The following is an 18,143-nucleotide window of genomic DNA, read 5'->3' on the forward strand; positions in this document are numbered from 1 at the left end:
AAATCAGAAATGTGGGTGAATATAAGGATGCTGAGACCCTCAACTAAAAAATTGGTAAGTTTAGAGAAGGAATGGATTTGGAACAAGCTTGGCGAGTTAGGGCTGGAGTTCAGTTCTATCGAAAAGGACCAGATAGAGGAACTGGGGAGTCATCCATTTGGATTTGCTCTTTGAACTGTGGAAGGTAAGAGCATAGAGAGTGGAATAGGGGGCACAGGACAGAGTGATTCCCATGTTTGGGCATGACAGCAAAGATGGAGATCCTTTGATCTCTGTCAGAGAGGTGAAGAATCAGAAGAAAGAAGTATCATGGAAGCCAAGGAAGGAGAGAGTAGCCAGGGTGAGAGGCTCCAAGTGTCAGAGGCTGAATATAGTGATCATAAGTAAGTTAAGCTGTGTTAAACAACAGCTAGATGATACAATGGACAGAGAGCTAGACCTGGAGTCAGGGAGACTCCTCTTCCTGAGTTCCAATCTGGCCTCAGACACTTACTGGCTATGTGATCCTGGACAAGTCACTTCATCCTGTTGGTTTCAATTTCCTCATTTGTAAAATGAATCGGTAAAGGAAATGGCAAACCATTCCGGTACCTTTGCAGAACAAATTTCCACACAACTTTTCCTAAATTATATGATCAAACTTATCTCCCACCTTTCCTTCCCTTCTCCCTCCCAGTGCTGGCAGGCAATTTTATCTGGGTTATACATGTATTATCATGTTAAACATATTTCCTTATTGTTCATTTTTGTAAGTGAATAATCTTATAAAACTGAAACTAAAACATATACCCAAATAAATAAGTGATAAAGCATATGCTTTCATCTTCATTCCTACTCCAACCATTCTTTCTCTGGAGATGGATAGCATTCTTTGTCATAAGTCTCTCATAATTTTCCTGAATCATTCCACAATATTGCTGTTACTGTGTACAATGTTTTCCTTTCTGCTTATTTCCCTCTGCATCAGTCCATGAAGGTCTTTCTGAAACCATCCTGTTCATCCTTCCTTATAGCACTAAAGTGCTATAGCATCACCCTCATATACCACAATTTGTTCAACCATTCCTCAGTTGATGGACATCTCCTTAATTTTCAATTCTTTGCCACCACAAAAAGAGCAGCTATAAAAATTTTTGTACAAGTAAGCCCTTTCCCCCCTTTTAAAATATCTCCAGGATACATACCTAGTATTGGTATTATACGATCAAAGGGTTTGCACTGTTTTATAGTCCTTTAGACATAGTTCCAAATTGCCCTCCAGAATATTTGGACCAACTCCACCAACAATGCAGTAGTGTCACAGTTTTACCACATCCCTTCCAATACTTATCATTTTCCTTTACTGTCATATTAGCCAATCTGATAGGTGTGTGAGGTGGTACCTTAGAGTTGTTTTAATTTGCATTTCTCTAATCAAGAGGGATTTAGAACATTTTTTCATATGGTTATTTATTTTTTTAATAGGCAGTGGGGGTCAAGTGACTTGCCCAGGGTCACACAGCTAGGAAGTGTCTGAGGTCAGATTTGAACCTAGGACCTCCCATTTCTAGGCCTGGCTCTCAATCCACTGAGCCATCTAGCTGCCCCCTTTTCATATGGTTATTGGTAACTATGATGTCTTCATTTGAAAACTTCCTTATTCATATTCTTTGACCATTTATCAATTGGGGAATGACTTATATTCTGATAAATTTTATATAATTCCTTATAGATTTGAGAAATTAGACCTTTATCAGTGAAAATTTTCATAATAATTTTTTCCCAGTTTGTTGTTTCCTGAAGGGTCTTTTTAAAGATGAGTGAAGATTAGGTCTGTTTTTAGGATGCTTGGAAAGACCAGATAAGGAGATGTAAAGATGAGAGAGGGATAATTGAGGGGGCAAACTTCCTGGGTGGAAGGGTAGGGAGGTGACTGAGAATACAAATGCAGGAATTGGCCTTGGCAAGGAGAAGGGATACCTTATTCTCATAGGCTATATAGTAAAGGAGAAAAGAAGGGAGGACAACGTGCAGAAGAGATAAAAGCTCCATTTTCTTAGAGTGAAAGTGGCCTCACGAAAGAGATTTTCCAGGGAACGAGAACGGGAGGAGGAGATGTTGAGACTTGAGGAAAGAAAATGTGGAATAACTATTCTGGAGGATGAAAAGATTTGTGACGCCTCATTGAGGGCCCAGTTGAGATTACATGACACCAATTTGTGGTGCCTTTGGGTACAAGGAAAGAAGGAGGATGGTGGGGCTAGCCTGGGGTTTCATAAGACATGTGCAATGATAGGGCATAGCAGTAAGAGATTCAAGGGCAGGGGGGTGGTGTATAGTTGAACTGATCAGCTATATATAGGCTCAGAACAGTAAAGAGAGGATAGTAACACTAGAACACAGGCATTGAGTAAATGGGGAGAAGCACAGGGACTAAAGGGTGCAGGGAAGAACAGATTTTGGAGTGAAGCTGAGGCAGAAATAGCAGATAAATGCATCTGAGAGGAGAGATTCAGAATTAAAATCATGGAAATACAGTTGGGGATGTTAAGACCTGGTGAAGTTCCTGCATTTGAATGTATAGGGGAGAGGGAAAATGGGGCAGAAAAAGGGAAACAGACTGGAACTCCTGGAGAAAAGATGGAGAATAACTTGGAGATCAATCTGCAGATGATGGATGGTGAGAAGTGCCTCTAGCCTGGCATGGAAAAGGCCCTTAATAAATGTTGGTTGGTTGGTTGATCCAGGCACATGGAGTCTTCTTCAAAAGAGGAGAGTTGAATTGCCAAGTGAATGATGGCAGTGGAATAGTCTGACAGTGGTCCTGAGGAGCAAGGAGTATGCCTCCTCCTCTTGGCCCAGCATATTAGGGGGCGTGAGAGAAGGAACTGCCAGTAATGAAGAGGTTGGCCAGGAATACATTGTCTTCAGGAAGGGGCAAGGTTTCCTGGCATGCAATAATATTGAGTGCAAGAAGAGTCCTAGGATGAGGGAAATTTAGCAATAGAACTAGAGTTCCAAGGACACAATAGGAGGAGGCATAGCAGAAAGTGATAGGATTGGGGTAAGCAGGGATAAGAGAGTAAGGAATTGTTCGTAGGGAGAAGGACTCCCACTTTGGCTGAATTATAATGATGTGGAGAGGAAGATACAGGAGTTTGCTAGTCATAGGGTGGGGGAAGTGTCAGTTGACTGGGGCTCAAATATGAGCCAGAAATCCGGATGAGCAAATAACATGTTCGGGTCCTCTGGAGTCTGACTGAATTCAGTCCACATGCCATTTGTTTCCATCATCCTAAGGTGAATGAGATGCTATAGATCCTGAATTCCTTACTCATAGAATGTATACTTAGTGCCTGATTGAGCCTAGTGTCTGAGGTCCAGGCATTAGGAGGCCTGGAGTTTGGGATGTTCAATGAATACAGAGTACTGAGAACTTATTGCTTATTTCTGATAATTTAGTGTATAGGGGTAAGTAGTGCCTGTACATCTGGTGGCAAAGAGAGATTTTGCTTTGAGAAGGTCTCTAAATTCAATCCATGGATGCTTTTTTGGCAAGAGAGAACTATAGCATTATTGTTTTTTTTAGATGGTTTGGGAATCAGGCCAGAGCATATATTTCTTCTGTAAGTGGCAATAGTCTTCAGGATAAAGGGACCATTAGAGGTTATTGGCCTGAAATTCCTCTTTCCTATGTCCACTGATGGAGAAAGGAGAAGTAGTCCTGGGGCTTTGAACTCATCTTTGGGACATAATTCTCCTATCTCCATCAACAGAGAGACAGACAGAGGGAGTACAAAAACACTCCTACTCAGGTGCTAGGTGGCCATGGAAGACTACAGATTTTATGTCATTGGACAGTGGTAGCTGATACCTAATACCTGTCCAGAACTAGAGTATTCTTAGTTACCACTCAAGAAATACCACTTCCATTTCTGGCTCAGCAAGGTCAAGGAATCTGTCTTATTTGGTGTTTATCTTCAGTGCCTAGGACTATATTCTGTACCTAGGAGGTACTTAATAAATGGTTATTGAGTGAATTGCCCATTGTCACAGTCATCTAGTAAGTAGTGAAGCCAGAATTTGAATCCAGATGTTCTGACTGTTAAGCTTAATATGTCTTCTCTACTATACCATTCGGTCTCTCAAGGAGCTAGAGGCCCCAGGGCTACAAAAAGAAAAGCAGATGAATCCTTTCAGAAAAGTAAAAGTTTATCAGCATATCTGTGTTTCAGTGGAAATTCCCTAACTTTGCAACATATGTTTGAAAAAGAGCAATATCATAAAATAAAAATTCCTAACTACTTTTCTAACCAAAATGGTTATTCACTGGTTGGGTAATTTACAATTTGGAATGGTCTGTTAAACATTAGAAACTTAATTGGCCATGAGGAATGGTTTATATTGAAGCTACCCATTCCTATTCTTCAGCCCTCTGAGAAAGCTAGCCGTGTTTTCTCCAAAGCTCTGTTGTCATATGATGCTTTTGGTTGTTAACATTTTTGATTGTGTTTTTTCTTTAATATTTCTAGTCCTTCAAGGTCTGATTGAAATGAGATCTCCTTACCTTGAGGAGTTCTTGGCCATCCTCTTCTCAGCTACTCCAGAAATTGCCTCCAGGTTTCCTTCCACTAAACCTATTGCTGTTGTAAGCGCCTTGCTGCTTCAGGAAAGAGAGGAGGCTTCAGGGAAAAAGGAATTAGATAGTTGCAGGTGAGTTATGGGAAAGAGAAAGCATCAACCCTTTCTAAACCTCTCTGGTTCTAGCAGTACCTTCAATGACACTAGGATTGTTTTGTCTTCCCTAGTGTTACTGAAATTGCCTGGCTTGGTCCATCCTCAGGACTTCTGATTGACTGGCTTGAGATGCTGGATCCTGAAGTGATCAACAGTTGTCCTGACCTCCAACAGAGGCTCCTTTTCTCTTGGAATAAGGTTTGAATCCCTACCTCAGCATGAGCTTAAATCTAGGAAGATCTCATTTCTTTTTGAAGGTTATTAATAGAAGCATGTGAAAGGACTTTATTATCATACATATATACAGAAAGGAGGAGTAGGGCAGATTTCTCGAAGGAAGAAGGGTTTTGTATTTTTCAGCTAATTAGGAACTTAATATCTAACCCTGTTTTTCCCATTTCTAGCATTTATTTCCTGTGTGGTTTCCTGCTATCTATTGTAAATCCTTCAGTCTTCATTTCTGAATGGGCAGCAAGATGAGAGGAATTGATTTTCCTCTGATAAAGGCATATTAAACATTCCTACAGTGTGTACTAGGTTATCTTTTGAGAAAACTCCACTGATCCTACCGATAGGGTTTTTTCCCCCCAGTTCATGTTTTTTTGTCGTCTTCTTGAAGATTTATCTAAGAAAACAACAGTTTTGTTTCTTGCTTCATGTTCAGTGTAGCCACAGAATGTTCTTATAAACTGGCTTTGTTTTCCAATGTTAAGACTGACTAGTAAACACTTTTTCTGGATTTTCTTTCTACACAGTCCAAAAATCATTCTGGCTCTCAGATGCTGTCTTTCCGTCCTTACCTCTTGGCTCTCCTTACCCACCAGTCTAATTGGAGTACACTTCATCAGTGTATCCACATTCTACTTTGCAAAAACCGGGAACAAAGGTGAGTTGAACACTCTTTGTATATCAGTGGAAATCTTGGTGTGTGCCTTTATCTCATAAGTGCAGATGCTCTCATTTAAATTAATTTTGCCCCTTCCTGATTGGAACCTGAGAGACATTGCTAACAGGGTGATTTGTATCATCACAGTGGATGTGGCTTCTATATACCTTCTTGGTTGACAAAGCCTTACAGGTTCTTTAGGGTTTAATGTTGGTCAATAAGTAGAAGATATGACTTCATCAGTGAAAAGATGGCACATGATCTTGTTCTAAGTGTAGTATATGTGTATGCCATCTACAGAATATGGCTGGCAGACCCAATAGGAGCATAGTTGTGGTGTCTGACACTGGTGTTCTTGAAATGTGAAGAGGGTTCACATAAAAGGTGTTCTTGAGACCACAGATTCCTTTCTATGGAGAAAACAGTACATCTTTTTGGCAGGTTCATTTTCACTGAGTCCTTATTTGTGTTTTTTTTTTTTTTTAGCTACCTTTTCTGACTGCTGGAGAATTAAAAAAGCTTTAATAAGAAAAATGTGTTTAGCTTTCTTTGGATTTGATAATTTGAGGTTTGACCTGTAAATTTGTTTACAAGGGAAAAGAAACTATATAATACCTCAGAGTACTTTTGGCTTCTGAAGTAAAAAATACCTTGGCAAGACTAATTGCCCCCAAGGAGAAAGTCCCATGTTTTTTCTACTAGATGAAATTTCTTTTATCCCTTTCTCTTTGCTTAGAGGTGAGTCTCTTTCACCTCTCCCTCTCATCTTTGCACTTACTTACATTTTCATATTCAGTTCCCTAAAGATGACTTCCTGTGTTTAAGCTGAAATGGTATTTCTGTTCTGAATTCTTTTTTTTTTTTTTTTTCCTCCTCAGATTTGACCCGTCTGCTGCTTTGGATTTCCTATGGGCTTGTATTCATGTTCCTCGCATCTGGCAGGGAAGGGATCAGCGGACTCCTCAGGTACTGAATGATGCCTTTCAAGACAAGTGAATGAGAAATGTAACTGAGTGTTTTCATGTTTGGAATCTAGTATCTTAGTCATCATCCTTCAGTAAATTGCATTTCTGCCCTTTGGGATAGAGACTTTGCTGACTGCCCTCTGGGCTATGTTACAGAAACGACGAGAAGAGTTTGTGCTTCAAGTCCAGACTCCAGAACTGATAAGTTTGGTGGAACTGATCTTAGCTGAGTCAGAAACCAGAAGCCAGAGCACTGAAGATGCCTCATGTAACCTTATCCAGTCACGCCTGCCCCTTTTGCTTAGCTGTTGTCATGGAGATGTGGAGAGCATCAAAAAAGTAACAGAGTACCTGACAGGCAGCATCCAGCAGTGGGGAGACAGGTGAGGACCCCTAATATTCTTTGGATGTCTTTGTGCTTGAATATCAGTAGTTTAGATAGCAGACATAATTGGCAAAGACTGTTAGGTCTTTGTAATTTGACCCTGGCTGCTTATTTTAAACTATGACCTCTGATCAGAAGATGCATCTTCTTAGCCCCAGAGATTCAGACTGAATGTGATTCACACTCAAGCTTCAGGGATTGGTGTCTCTAGTCATGGGTTATTGTACCTTTGCATTTGGTTGTAGCTTAGGGTTGGATGTAATGTATCTCATGAAAAAACACCTTGGATTGGGCTGTCGAACATTGGTGGGCACTGGCCTTGCCTTGATTTAATACCCAGTTAAGTCTTCCACACACCTAACATATTGTATTGAGCTCTTCAGACATCCTTAAGGATCTCAAGACTTCTAGATATCACCTTTGAATGAATGATATAACCTGAAAGGATACTTTCTCTTTTAGCATATTAGGAAAACGCTGCCAAGATCTTCTCCTCCAGCTCTATCTGCAGCTACCAGAGCTCTTGGTGCCCATGCCTGAGACGCTGTTGAACAGTGAAGGGGCAACCAGTAGTAGCACCTGCAAGGTGAGTAGGTCTGAGGCATAGCCATTCCTTTTCCTGCAACTGAGGAAAGGTAGTGTATTGTATATGTAGTAAGAGATTCAGAAAGAGAAAGGAGGCAATTATCCAAATAACTCTTCATTTTCACTTGAATTTGGTGTTGTTAAGTCATCTGGGTAATTTAAGTAGAAATGACTTTTTTTCTTTTCAGTTCTTATCTTCTAAAGTTGGAAACCTCTATTTCAAAGTGTAAAATATATTTGCCCAGATTAGGAAAAAAAATAGATTAGCAGATTAGGGGCCTTGATGTGGGTCCTTATGCTCCTATTCTCATCTCTGTCTCCTGAAGACAGAATTTTGACCTTGTCTATTGCTCTCTCTTGTAATAAGCTCCCCCACTAGCATGGTAACTGAATTTACTGTTGAAGCATCCTTTTCTCTACAGTCTTCAGGTTATTGGATTGATGAGGATGGATGTCCATGCAAATTAGTTTTGTTCTGAGTGATATTTGAATCTGCTGTCCTTAATGATGCTTAGTCCAACAAAGAAATTGGCTTCTGTATAGCCTTAATGCTACGGAACTTGATCTGCTGGAAAATGGAAAGCTAGTTTGCCCACTAAATGCCAACAAAAAGGAAAATTCAGTGGCACCAAGGGAACTTTTCCCTAAGAAAAGGAACTCCAGGGGGCAGCTAGATGGCTTAGTGGTTTGAGAGCCAGGCCTAGAGATGGGAGGTCCTAGGTTCAGATGTGGCCTCAGACATTTCCTAACTGTTTGACCCTGGGCAAGCCACTTAATTCCCATTGCCTAGTCCTTATCACTCTTCTGCCCTGGAACCAATGCTCAGTATTGATTCTAGGACAGAAGGTAAGGGTTTGAAAAAGAAAAGGAACTCTGTGTCTATTGAGGAAAGAGGGTAAACTTCATTATAAAGTCTGTAAACCTCATACTGTTTTGTACTCTATGCTCTCTACTTGGTCATTGTTTGATATAGGTTATAAATCAGTGATGAGTTGCTTCTGTAATGTTATACTCCTTGTAGCTTCAAATCCTCCATCTTCCTTTCAGCTTGATGCTTTGGTTCACCGATTCATCCTCCTCCTCGCAGACACCAGTGACTCCAGATCCTCTGAGGGCCGGGTGGCAGATGCCAATATGGCATGTAGGAAGTTGGCTGTGGCTCACCCTATCCTGCTGCTGAGGTCCTATAGTCATTTTCTTCTTTTCTGGTTGGGGTATGGGTTGGAGAAGTTCTGCATCTACCTCTAATATGGAGGGTGGTTGCTTTCCCTCTCCCCATTGTAGGGTTTAGTCCTTGGTCTCAAGGAGATAGGAGCATCTGTCTGGTTTCTAGCCCAAGTAACCTAGCAGGAATGAGGCTGAACATGAAGTCTTTTACCCCCGTGTTTATAGGCACCTGGCCATGATTGCTGCCCTACTTCATGGGCGAACCCATCTCAACTTCCAGGAGTTTCGTCAACAGAATCACTTGACGTTTTTCATTCATGTTTTGGGGATCATAGAGCTGCTACAGCCACAGGTGTTCCAAGACGAACACCAGAGGGCGCTTTGGGACTGTCTTCTCTCCTTCATCCGGTTGCTCCTGGTAGGTGATTTGTTCTTTTCTTTCTCATTTCCTAAAGGCCCATGTCTGAGGTAGGGGCTTGGTACAAATACTGTAAATAAATACATGCTGTTTGTGTTTTCCTTTAAGGAAGACTTTGTGCATGCAGGAATATATAGCTAGGCAGCTGTGTCTGCAGAATTTTAGGGCACTAAAGTATTGTTTCTGTTTAATGTGGGCTATGTGCTACGGCCAATTACATGGGTTCTTTCCTTCAGAATTATAGGAAATCCTCCCGTCACCTCGCTGCCTTCATCAGCAAGTTTGTCCAACTTATTCACAAGTATATCACATGCAATGCACCAGCTGCAGTCTCCTTCCTACAGAAGCATTCTGATTCACTCCAGTAAGTGTCCCCTCTACAAGCTTTTTTTTTTTTTCTGGACCTACTCTTGAGGGTCTGAATGTTTACATTCCAGACAAATAGAGGCTAACCATGGAAAGCTGAGAGCCAGCCTCTTAGATGTTTAGTCTTCCCAAACTGACAAATACACTAGTTTCAGTGAGGATGGATTGGCAAGGAAAAGAGAACTCTTTAAATCAGTAACTAGCAAGTCTGAGACTGAAGAGTAGTTAAAGAATAGTTGTTAACCATTGGGTCTAGCCCACATAGAGGACAAGGAAGTCTTAGCCAAGATTTTCAGGCCTCTATTGTAGAGTATGAGCAGCAGATGCTTCTTTGCCCACTATGGCCATTCTAGAGATAGTCTAGCTCTCTTTATGCGTTATCAACATTCTTACTTAAACCTGTTTTTCTTCTCTGTACATTGATTTGCCTACATGACATCCTAATACAATCTGTTATTCTTTCTTTTCTAATCCTTACACTTGCAACTTTTTTTTATCTAGTCTTCTGCCTGTTGTCAGTATCTTATTGAGCTGAGAACTGGTGTTTGCTTTTTCTACAGTGACTTATCTTCAGACAATGGTGACCTGGTGATGCTGAAGTCTCTCTTAGCGGGGCTAAGTCTTCCCAGCAAGAATAGTGTTTCTGATCATGGCTCAGATGAAGAGAGGGATGGTGAGTTTAGGGATATCTCCTTTCTAAGGCTTACCACAGGGTACTATTCTACAAGGTGAACTAAGTATCAGCTTCTATGAGGAAGGTTTTAGATTGTATTGAAAAGAGAGACACCCGAGACACAACTGTTATTGCTAAAACACTGTATGTGAGAAACCATTAGTTTGTTTCATTTCCCAAAATTTAGCCAGTTGTGAACCCTGCTTGGGGTAAATATGGTACCTGTACAATGGGAAACAACCACTTTTCCAAAAGGAGATTCAACTTTGTGCTTGAAAACTTTTCTAAGCATAGGAGAATGCGTTCAGAAAAGGGATCATAGAATGGCAGGATGAAAATCTCAAAGGAGGTGCTGCCCAGCAAAACACATCTCTTGTATGGGCCAATATGTGCCTTTTTCTTTAAACTTACCCATTTATTTTCTCTTTTTGTTTTTATTACATGTGGAATCAACTTTTAATAGTTTTCTGACATGTTGCAATCTAGATTCTTCCCCTCCTTTCCCTCTCCTCCATCCCTGACAGTAAATAATCTGATATAGGTTGTATGAGAGGTGTCATGTAATACATATTTCTATAATCCTTAAGCTATGAAAGAAGAAACATGTCACACATATAAGAAAAAACTCATGAAATAAATAAAGTGAAAAATGGTATGTTTTAATCCACATTCAGGGTTCCACATTTTCTTCTATGTGTGCCAGTATGTTCTAGGATGAATTCCAGTTGGGGTTGCCGTGATTTACTTTCAGACACTTTCTTTTGCTCTTGATGTCACCATCCTGACCTTTAAAACTGGCTTCTCTATAAGTCACTTGTTTCAGAAAATTCTGCCCTCTCTTCTGAAAGTGGTTTCAGAAGAGTACAGGAATATTTTGAACATGGGAATAAGTGACCATTGTGAAAGAAATAACATTCAGTTGTATATCTAAATTCTGGTGTGTTTAAAAACAACTTTTATGTTATACTTGTTACATTCTGATTATTGACTGGTGTTAAGTGATCAGATCAGAAGATCACCAGCCATTTTTTTAAGTTCTTACTTTCTGTCCTAGTAATAATAATAACTCTTTAAGGCAGAAGGGCATATGGGGTAGGCAATTGGGGTTGTAACTTGCCCACAGTCACCCAGCTAGGAAGTATCTGAGGTCAAATTTGAACCCAGATCCCCACATCTCTCTAGGCCTGGCTCTCTATCCACTGTGTTATATAGTTGCCCCAATCACCAGCTATTTTAACTATACCAATTATAGAGTCCTGAACCTGGAGTCAGGAAGATGTAAATTCAGATCCTGCTTCTGTTACTTTACTAGAGTGTATAACCACAGGCATGTCAACTTTTCTGAACTTTTTTCCCCCCATGTGTAAGATGGGGAGCAATAATTCCTGTAGTAAAAAATGAACAATATGGAAATATGTTTTGCATGGCAGTACATATATAACCCAGATTGAATTGCTTGCCAGCTCCGGGAATGGGGAGGAAAGGGAGAAAGGAAGACAATTTGGATCATATAACTTCGGAAAACTTACGTAGAGATTTGTTATTATATGTAATAGGTAAAAATAAAATATCTTCATAAAAAATACAAAAAAAACAAACAGGCAAGCAAAGGAAAAAAATAATTTCTCTAGTACCTACTTTACAGGGTTGTAGTGATTTTCTAAGGAGATAGTGTATGTAAAGTACTTTGCCAGAGTGCATATAAGTGTTATTAATTTTGATTGTTTTTCTCCTAGATGACAGTACTGCTGGCTCCCTGCCTCTGGTCAGTGTCTCTCTCTTCACTCCTCTGACAGCAGCTGAAATGACTCCCTATATGAAGAGATTATCCAGGGGCCAAACCGTAGAAGGTAAGCGAGGAGCCTCGTTGAAACCTCGTAGTCTGTATTTCTAGAAAAGTGTGCATTGTAGAAAAGCTCCAAGGCCTTCCTTCATAGGCATGGGCAGCAACCACAGAAGTGAGAAGAAATGTGTGAAATGCCAGCTGAGGAAGGAGATGTTGATTTTGGTGTAAGGCCCATGGTAGAAAGAAAGCATAAGCATGTAGAGAGAGAGAGAAGATTATAGGGGAAATTGCACAGAGATGGCAAGATGAAGTGTCTGTTGCCTTTTAACCTTACTTGGAGAGGTATGCTCAGAAAGGCTGTGGAAAGCATCAGTTCAAATCAAAATCAAACATTTCTGAAGTACTCACTTTGTGAAAGGCACTGTGCCTGCCACTAAGGAAACAGAGGCCAAAAAAAACCAAACCCCAGCCTAACCCCTGTCCTCAGGAAGCTTCTAATCTAGTAGATTAGGTTATAATTTCAAAACTAGAAGTGTTTATAAGGGCTTATTGTGCAAGTGAAGAAGTAATTTTATCTTCTGCAATCATAGGCACAATGAAAGATACTGACTTATTTCCAGTAGCAGACAAGGTTTTAGTGTAAAATGCTAGGGGCCAGGTTTTGATGAGCCAAACTCTAGTACAGACCAAAATGTAGAGCTATCCATCTTCAGGGAATTTTGCAACTGGGTTACACAAGGAATGAATTTAGGTGTTCAAAGAACTCAAGTGTTGCAGCAGAAACTTAAACAAAAATGACTTGAAAGTCTTCCCCTATTTTCTACACTCCCAATTTCCTACAATCCTTTGGTCTTAAATAAAATGGAGAGATATGAATTTTAGGAAAGGTTATTGAGCATTCACTGAGATAGAGGGATGCATAGTGTATCTTTTGGATGTGGCTTTTCCCCACCACCATTATTTATTATCAGTTACATGTTACAACAAATTTCCATACAAGTTTTCCTAAGTTATAAGATTGAACTTATCTCCACGCCTGCCTCTCCTCCCCCCCCCCCTTCCCTTGCTGGCAGGCAATTTAATCTGGGTTATACATGTATTATCATGTAAAACATATTTCCATATTGTTCATTTTTGCAAGTGAGTAATCTTATTAAAACCAAAACCCCAAAACATAAACCTAAATAAATAAGGGAAAAATTGTATGCTTTCATCTGCATTCTGACTCTCAACAGTTCTTTCTCTGGCAGTGGAGAGCATTCTTTGTCTGAAGTCCCTCAGAATTGTCCTGGATCATTGTACTACTGAGGATAGCCAAGTCTGTCACAGTTGATCATTCCACAATATTACTGTTACTGTGTACAATGTTTTCTATGGTCCTGCTTATTTCACTCTGCAATGGATGTGGCTTTTTGAGGAAACATTATACAACACAGAGCTCCAGGTTCCTCCATTGGTGTCTGTGTGTTCACTCTTTTTTTTTTAAACCCTTACTTTCTATCTCAGTAACAACCCTAAGACAGGTCAGTATGGGCTACACAAATGAGGTTAAGTGGGGGCAGCTGGGTAGCTCAGTGGATTGAGAGTCAGGCCTAGAGATGGGAGGTCCTAGGTTCAAATCTGGCCTCAAACACTTCCCAGCTGTGTGACCCTGGGCAAGTCACTTGACCCCAATTGCCCACCTTTACCACTCTTCCACCAGGGAGCCAATAAACAGAAGTTAAGGGTTTAAAAAAAAAAAAACAAAAAACAAATGAGGTTCAGTAACTTGCCCAGGGTCACAGAGCTAGGAAATGTTTTAGGCCAGATTAAAAACCAGGTTCTCCCAACTCCAGGCCTAGTGCTCTAGTCACTGTGCCATGTAGCTGCCCACTGTGTTTATTCAATTAAGAGTGTTGATTATCCATTACCTGTGAGTGGAGTTTTTTTTGTGTCTTTTTCTGTTTCTATCACACCTTCAGCTTGCTTTCTTCTCTATTTAGATATCTTGGAAGTTCTGAGTGACATAGATGAGATGTCCCGGCGGAGGCCAGAAATCTTGTCCTTCTTTTCTGTAAGTGCCATGGAAAGGAATTCTCGTGTCCAGTCTAGCTAGCCCATTCCTTTTGCTTCTTAATCCCTTCCAACCAAAGCCTAGGGTTCTCATTGCCTCAGAGAGGACTCACTTCTCTTTAGTCATCAAGAGGAGCCCCCTCATTCTTCCTTGAATGCCAAGAAATAAGACTGGAAGCCTTTGGAGCTTTAGCTAAGAAAAACCAGGCTGCCCTTCACCTATGAATCTCAGGCACTTCAGCATTGGTCCCCAAACCGGCCCATTCCCCAAAATGAATCAAGATTCTCCTTTCCTCACCTATTTCCTGCTAAGCATAGGGGTCTACCTCCCAGTGTAGAAATAGGAACCCAGGGATTGACTCTCCTCTTCTGTTCCTTCTCAGACCAACCTGCAGAGGCTGATGACTGCTTCTGAGGAATCCTGTAGGAACCTGGCCTTCAACCTTGCACTACGCTCAATACAGAATAATCCTAGGTGAGAACGAGGGGCAGTCATAGCTCACTAGCATTTCACTCTGCACCTACTATTACCTCATATTTTATTGATGAAATTGCTGCCAGATTGGAGTTAGGCCAATGTAAAAACACTTGTAATAGATCATAGTTATTGCTCAACCAAAAGCTAAGATGAAGATCAACCCAGGAAAATTGCATAGCTCATGACATCATCTCATCTGGGTATTAAAATAAATATTACATCTTGGTCCCTAAAAAAGTGAAAGCAGCAGGGCTCCGTCAGTGGGGTACTGTAACACGAAATTGTGAGGGTCTAAAGAAGAGAAATTAGAAGTTTATCAGAAGCTCTAAAGTATATTCTGAAGTAAGTTTAGGTCATAGAATTTTAGAGCTGGAAGGAACCTTAGAGATCATACAACCCATTCTTTATATATGGAATGAAATTGAGGCCTAGGAAAGTTCTCCTGCTTCCATTTACCTAAAAAACTTGTGGTTTGTTTCCATTAATGTGTGTGGAAGTTCATCATAGATACACAAGAAAAAAACAAATAGGATTAGAATCCAGACCTGCCAGGAATTATTCCCTCTTTTTTGTGAATGGTAATGGCCCTATTCTCTGCTCCTCACTAAATGGCTCATTGAGGACTTCCTTGCTAGAATAAACTTGAGGCAGGATCGGTCACCAGAGGTGCTGATGGGAACCTGCTTGTGTGTTGTAGCATTGCTGCTGATTTTCTGCCCACATTCATGTACTGCCTTGGAAGTCGGGACTTTGAGGTGATGCAGACAGCACTGAAGAACCTGCCTGAATATACCCTTCTGTGCCAAGGTGAGCTCTTTCCCTTTTCAGGGTTCACCTAGCTGATCTAGTCCCCAGTATCTGGGAAGCAGTCCTTTGCTTCATTGGGTCCCCTTTATTTTTTTTGGCCCTTGAAGGCTCCCACTGTGACCTGTGAACCTCAAGTGGGTGGGAGTGGGCATCATTCTGCAAATCAAAGGGAGAGGATTGTGGACCTAAACTGTGCACCCTGGATCTTGTGTTGTAGATGGTCCTAGGGAATCCCTTGTTCTTTCTTTAAAGAAAGGTTTCAGGCCTGGAGGAGCTGAATTTTTGTTTTGGGAAACACTCTGACAAACTGATCAGCATTGCTTTCCTCTGGTCTTGCACTGATTGAGCACCTACTGTGTTTCCTGGAGAGAGGTGCTGCAGAGCCCAAGAGCTGTGCTTGTATCTCATTCCAGGATGAATCCTTGAGGTGTCCCAAAGAGATAGCAGGGACAGCCCCAGAACCAAAGCAGGCCAACCAACCTTTATTTCTTTGCTTCCTTTTTCAGAGCATGCAGCTGTACTGCTGCATCGGGCCTTTTTGGTTGGGATGTATGGACAGATTGACACCAGTCCCCAGATATCTGAGGCCTTGAAGATTCTGCATATGGAGGCTGTAATGTGATCAGTCAGGAATGAGACCTTTTGTTTGTTTAAAGACATTCAACTGTGGCCCAAGGAGTCAGATCCCAAGAGGTTCAGAGTCTATTTGTGACCTCCTCCTGGGGGAGAAACACACATAGTGCCATGTAAACGTGGGAAAAGGAAAGGGAAGGATACCCATTCCAAGCACTTCTCACTGGGGAACCTTAAGGCTTTTAAGCACTGAAGAGTGGCCATCTGTGGTTCTTTCCCCTATTTCCATGGGTTGGGTAACCCGGGCATCAATTTTTTTGCCAATTGTGCAGTTTGGAGAGAGCACTGTTTGCCATCCCATCAGACCAGAATGCTGCTGGGACACCAGATGTCATAGCCACAAGGAGAAGCCAGTCTCCGAGTCAACACCAAAATGGACATAGGGTTGGGTGGATTGTTTTTATTTACAACTTTTTAAATTAAATCTAATGCCTAATGTACTCCTGCCTAGACTTCCTCTTTGACTTCTCCCTTTGTGAGGGAACCACTTTCTCTCAAACAATTGAGAGGGAACTTGAGGAATAGCGTGGCATAGTAGCAACAGCTTGGGTAATGAGCTGGAGCCACAGTGACCTTGCTAGGAATCTCACCTTGGGTGCTATCTGTGAGCCTCAGTCTCCTCATCTCTAGAATGGGGGTGCTAATTTCTCTATGACTTACCTCACAAGGTTGTTGTGATACTCAAATAAGCTAGTATACGGAAAGCCATTTTAAGGAACTCTGAAATGCCAGGTAGTATTTGAATTCATTAAGCTTCCTACAGACAAAGAAGAAAGGAAAGAGCTTGAGGACTTTAATCAGGAAGGAGTCCTGAAGGCTGTGTCTAGTGTTGCCATTTGCTGAGTTACGGCACAAAGTGCCAAACCTCTCCGGACTTCTCTCTCACTCAAAAAATGGGAACAATGATGATCTTGGGGAATTGCTGGGACCAAAAACCTCATCCTTCTGAAGTGATGCTGAACGTCCCCTAAGTTAGCTAGGCTGGCTGGGCCTTAGGGGACAGGCATAAAGTCCAGCAGGCAGCTAGGTGACTCAGGGGATAGAGTGCTGGGGCTGGGGTCAGGAAGAGCAGAATTCACATCTGGGCTCAGACACGTCCTAGCTTCGTGACCCTGGCAAGTCATTTAACTGTTTGCCATAATTTACCAGAGAACACTCCAGTATCTTTGCCAAGAGAACCCTAAAAGAGCTCGTGAAGAGTCGCACACCACGGAAAAAACCACTAAACAATAACAATTGAGTCTAGCACTAGATCCGTACCTGAAGCTATCCCAGTTTGGGAGGCTTGTACTTCCCTGGCCTCAAGCTTCGAGAGTTCAGAATTGCCTCAGTGCCATAACAAGGAAGTGCTTCCATACAGAGAGGGGTAGATAGGTGTGGGGGTGCCTGCTTATAATAATCAGTAGTACAGGAATGTACATGTGGGGCAGCTGAGTAGCACAGTGCAAGGAGCACCAGGCTTTGAGTTGCCAGGACCTGGGTTCCAGTCTGGCCTCAGACAGAAGGTAAGGATTTTTTAAAAAATGTACATGTTACTTGCCTTCAGAAATTATAAGGTTCATCCTAGTTGTGTGACCCTGGGCAAGTCAGTTAACTCCACCCTCTCTCCCCCTAGCCTCCCCATTGCCTAGACCTTATTGCTCTAAAAGAAAAGGAATTAATAGGTTCATAGAGAGATGAAAGGAGCTTGGAAGCCATCTAGTCCAACCCCTTTTATAGATGAGGGAACTGAGTCTTAGGATGTTAAGTAATTTGTCCCAAAGGTTAGATAGGTATTAAGCAGCAGGGCAAGGCAGCTTGACTCCAGCACCAGTTCTCTTTCCATCATAGCGGTCGGCTTCAGGAGTAGGTCGAGGCTCCCAAGGAAGGTGATTTTATCAGGAAGATGAGTGAAGGAAATGTGAAATGGGGAAGAGCGGAGCCTCCCTGTACTGTGCCGGCTAGATACCTGAGAAGTATGCCACACCACTGACTTGTTCATGGTCACCACAGGACAGCCTCTCGCAATCCCTCTCCGATGAGATGTCCCCAGGACAGGCTGCCCCAGACCTAGCCTCTGCCCATCTCCGCCTGGGCTCTCCTTGCCTCTTGGGTGGGTGTGTTAGTTAAGGCTGCAGCCAGTCTCCTCTGACTCTCAGAACACAGAGGTAGGAGGAACAAGGAGGGGGCCTTGGTGAAAGGAAGAGGGTGAGAGATCTGCAGACTTAACTAGATCAAGGCTGATTT

The 18,143-nt window shown here is 41.7% G+C and overlaps 1 protein-coding gene across 1 annotated transcript in view; it reads left to right on the plus strand.

The window, feature by feature from the left end:
* INTS1 (integrator complex subunit 1) overlaps window positions 1–16,357 on the plus strand; it is a 54,725-nt gene extending 38,368 nt beyond the window's left edge. Inside the window, exons 33-47 of the mRNA XM_044660010.1 lie at window positions 4,512–4,692; window positions 4,788–4,914; window positions 5,472–5,602; window positions 6,481–6,568; window positions 6,724–6,950; window positions 7,415–7,538; window positions 8,585–8,718; window positions 8,930–9,122; window positions 9,359–9,486; window positions 10,049–10,161; window positions 11,898–12,011; window positions 13,930–14,000; window positions 14,383–14,474; window positions 15,175–15,284; window positions 15,791–16,357. Coding sequence (XP_044515945.1) covers window positions 4,512–4,692; window positions 4,788–4,914; window positions 5,472–5,602; window positions 6,481–6,568; window positions 6,724–6,950; window positions 7,415–7,538; window positions 8,585–8,718; window positions 8,930–9,122; window positions 9,359–9,486; window positions 10,049–10,161; window positions 11,898–12,011; window positions 13,930–14,000; window positions 14,383–14,474; window positions 15,175–15,284; window positions 15,791–15,906 — 1,949 coding nt within the window. The 3' untranslated portion in view covers window positions 15,907–16,357. The remainder of the gene's footprint in view (window positions 1–4,511; window positions 4,693–4,787; window positions 4,915–5,471; window positions 5,603–6,480; window positions 6,569–6,723; window positions 6,951–7,414; window positions 7,539–8,584; window positions 8,719–8,929; window positions 9,123–9,358; window positions 9,487–10,048; window positions 10,162–11,897; window positions 12,012–13,929; window positions 14,001–14,382; window positions 14,475–15,174; window positions 15,285–15,790) is intronic.
* Window positions 16,358–18,143: the final 1,786 nt, after the last annotated feature.

This window comes from Gracilinanus agilis, chromosome 1, assembly GCF_016433145.1.
Source record: "Gracilinanus agilis isolate LMUSP501 chromosome 1, AgileGrace, whole genome shotgun sequence".
NCBI lineage: Eukaryota > Metazoa > Chordata > Mammalia > Didelphimorphia > Didelphidae > Gracilinanus > Gracilinanus agilis.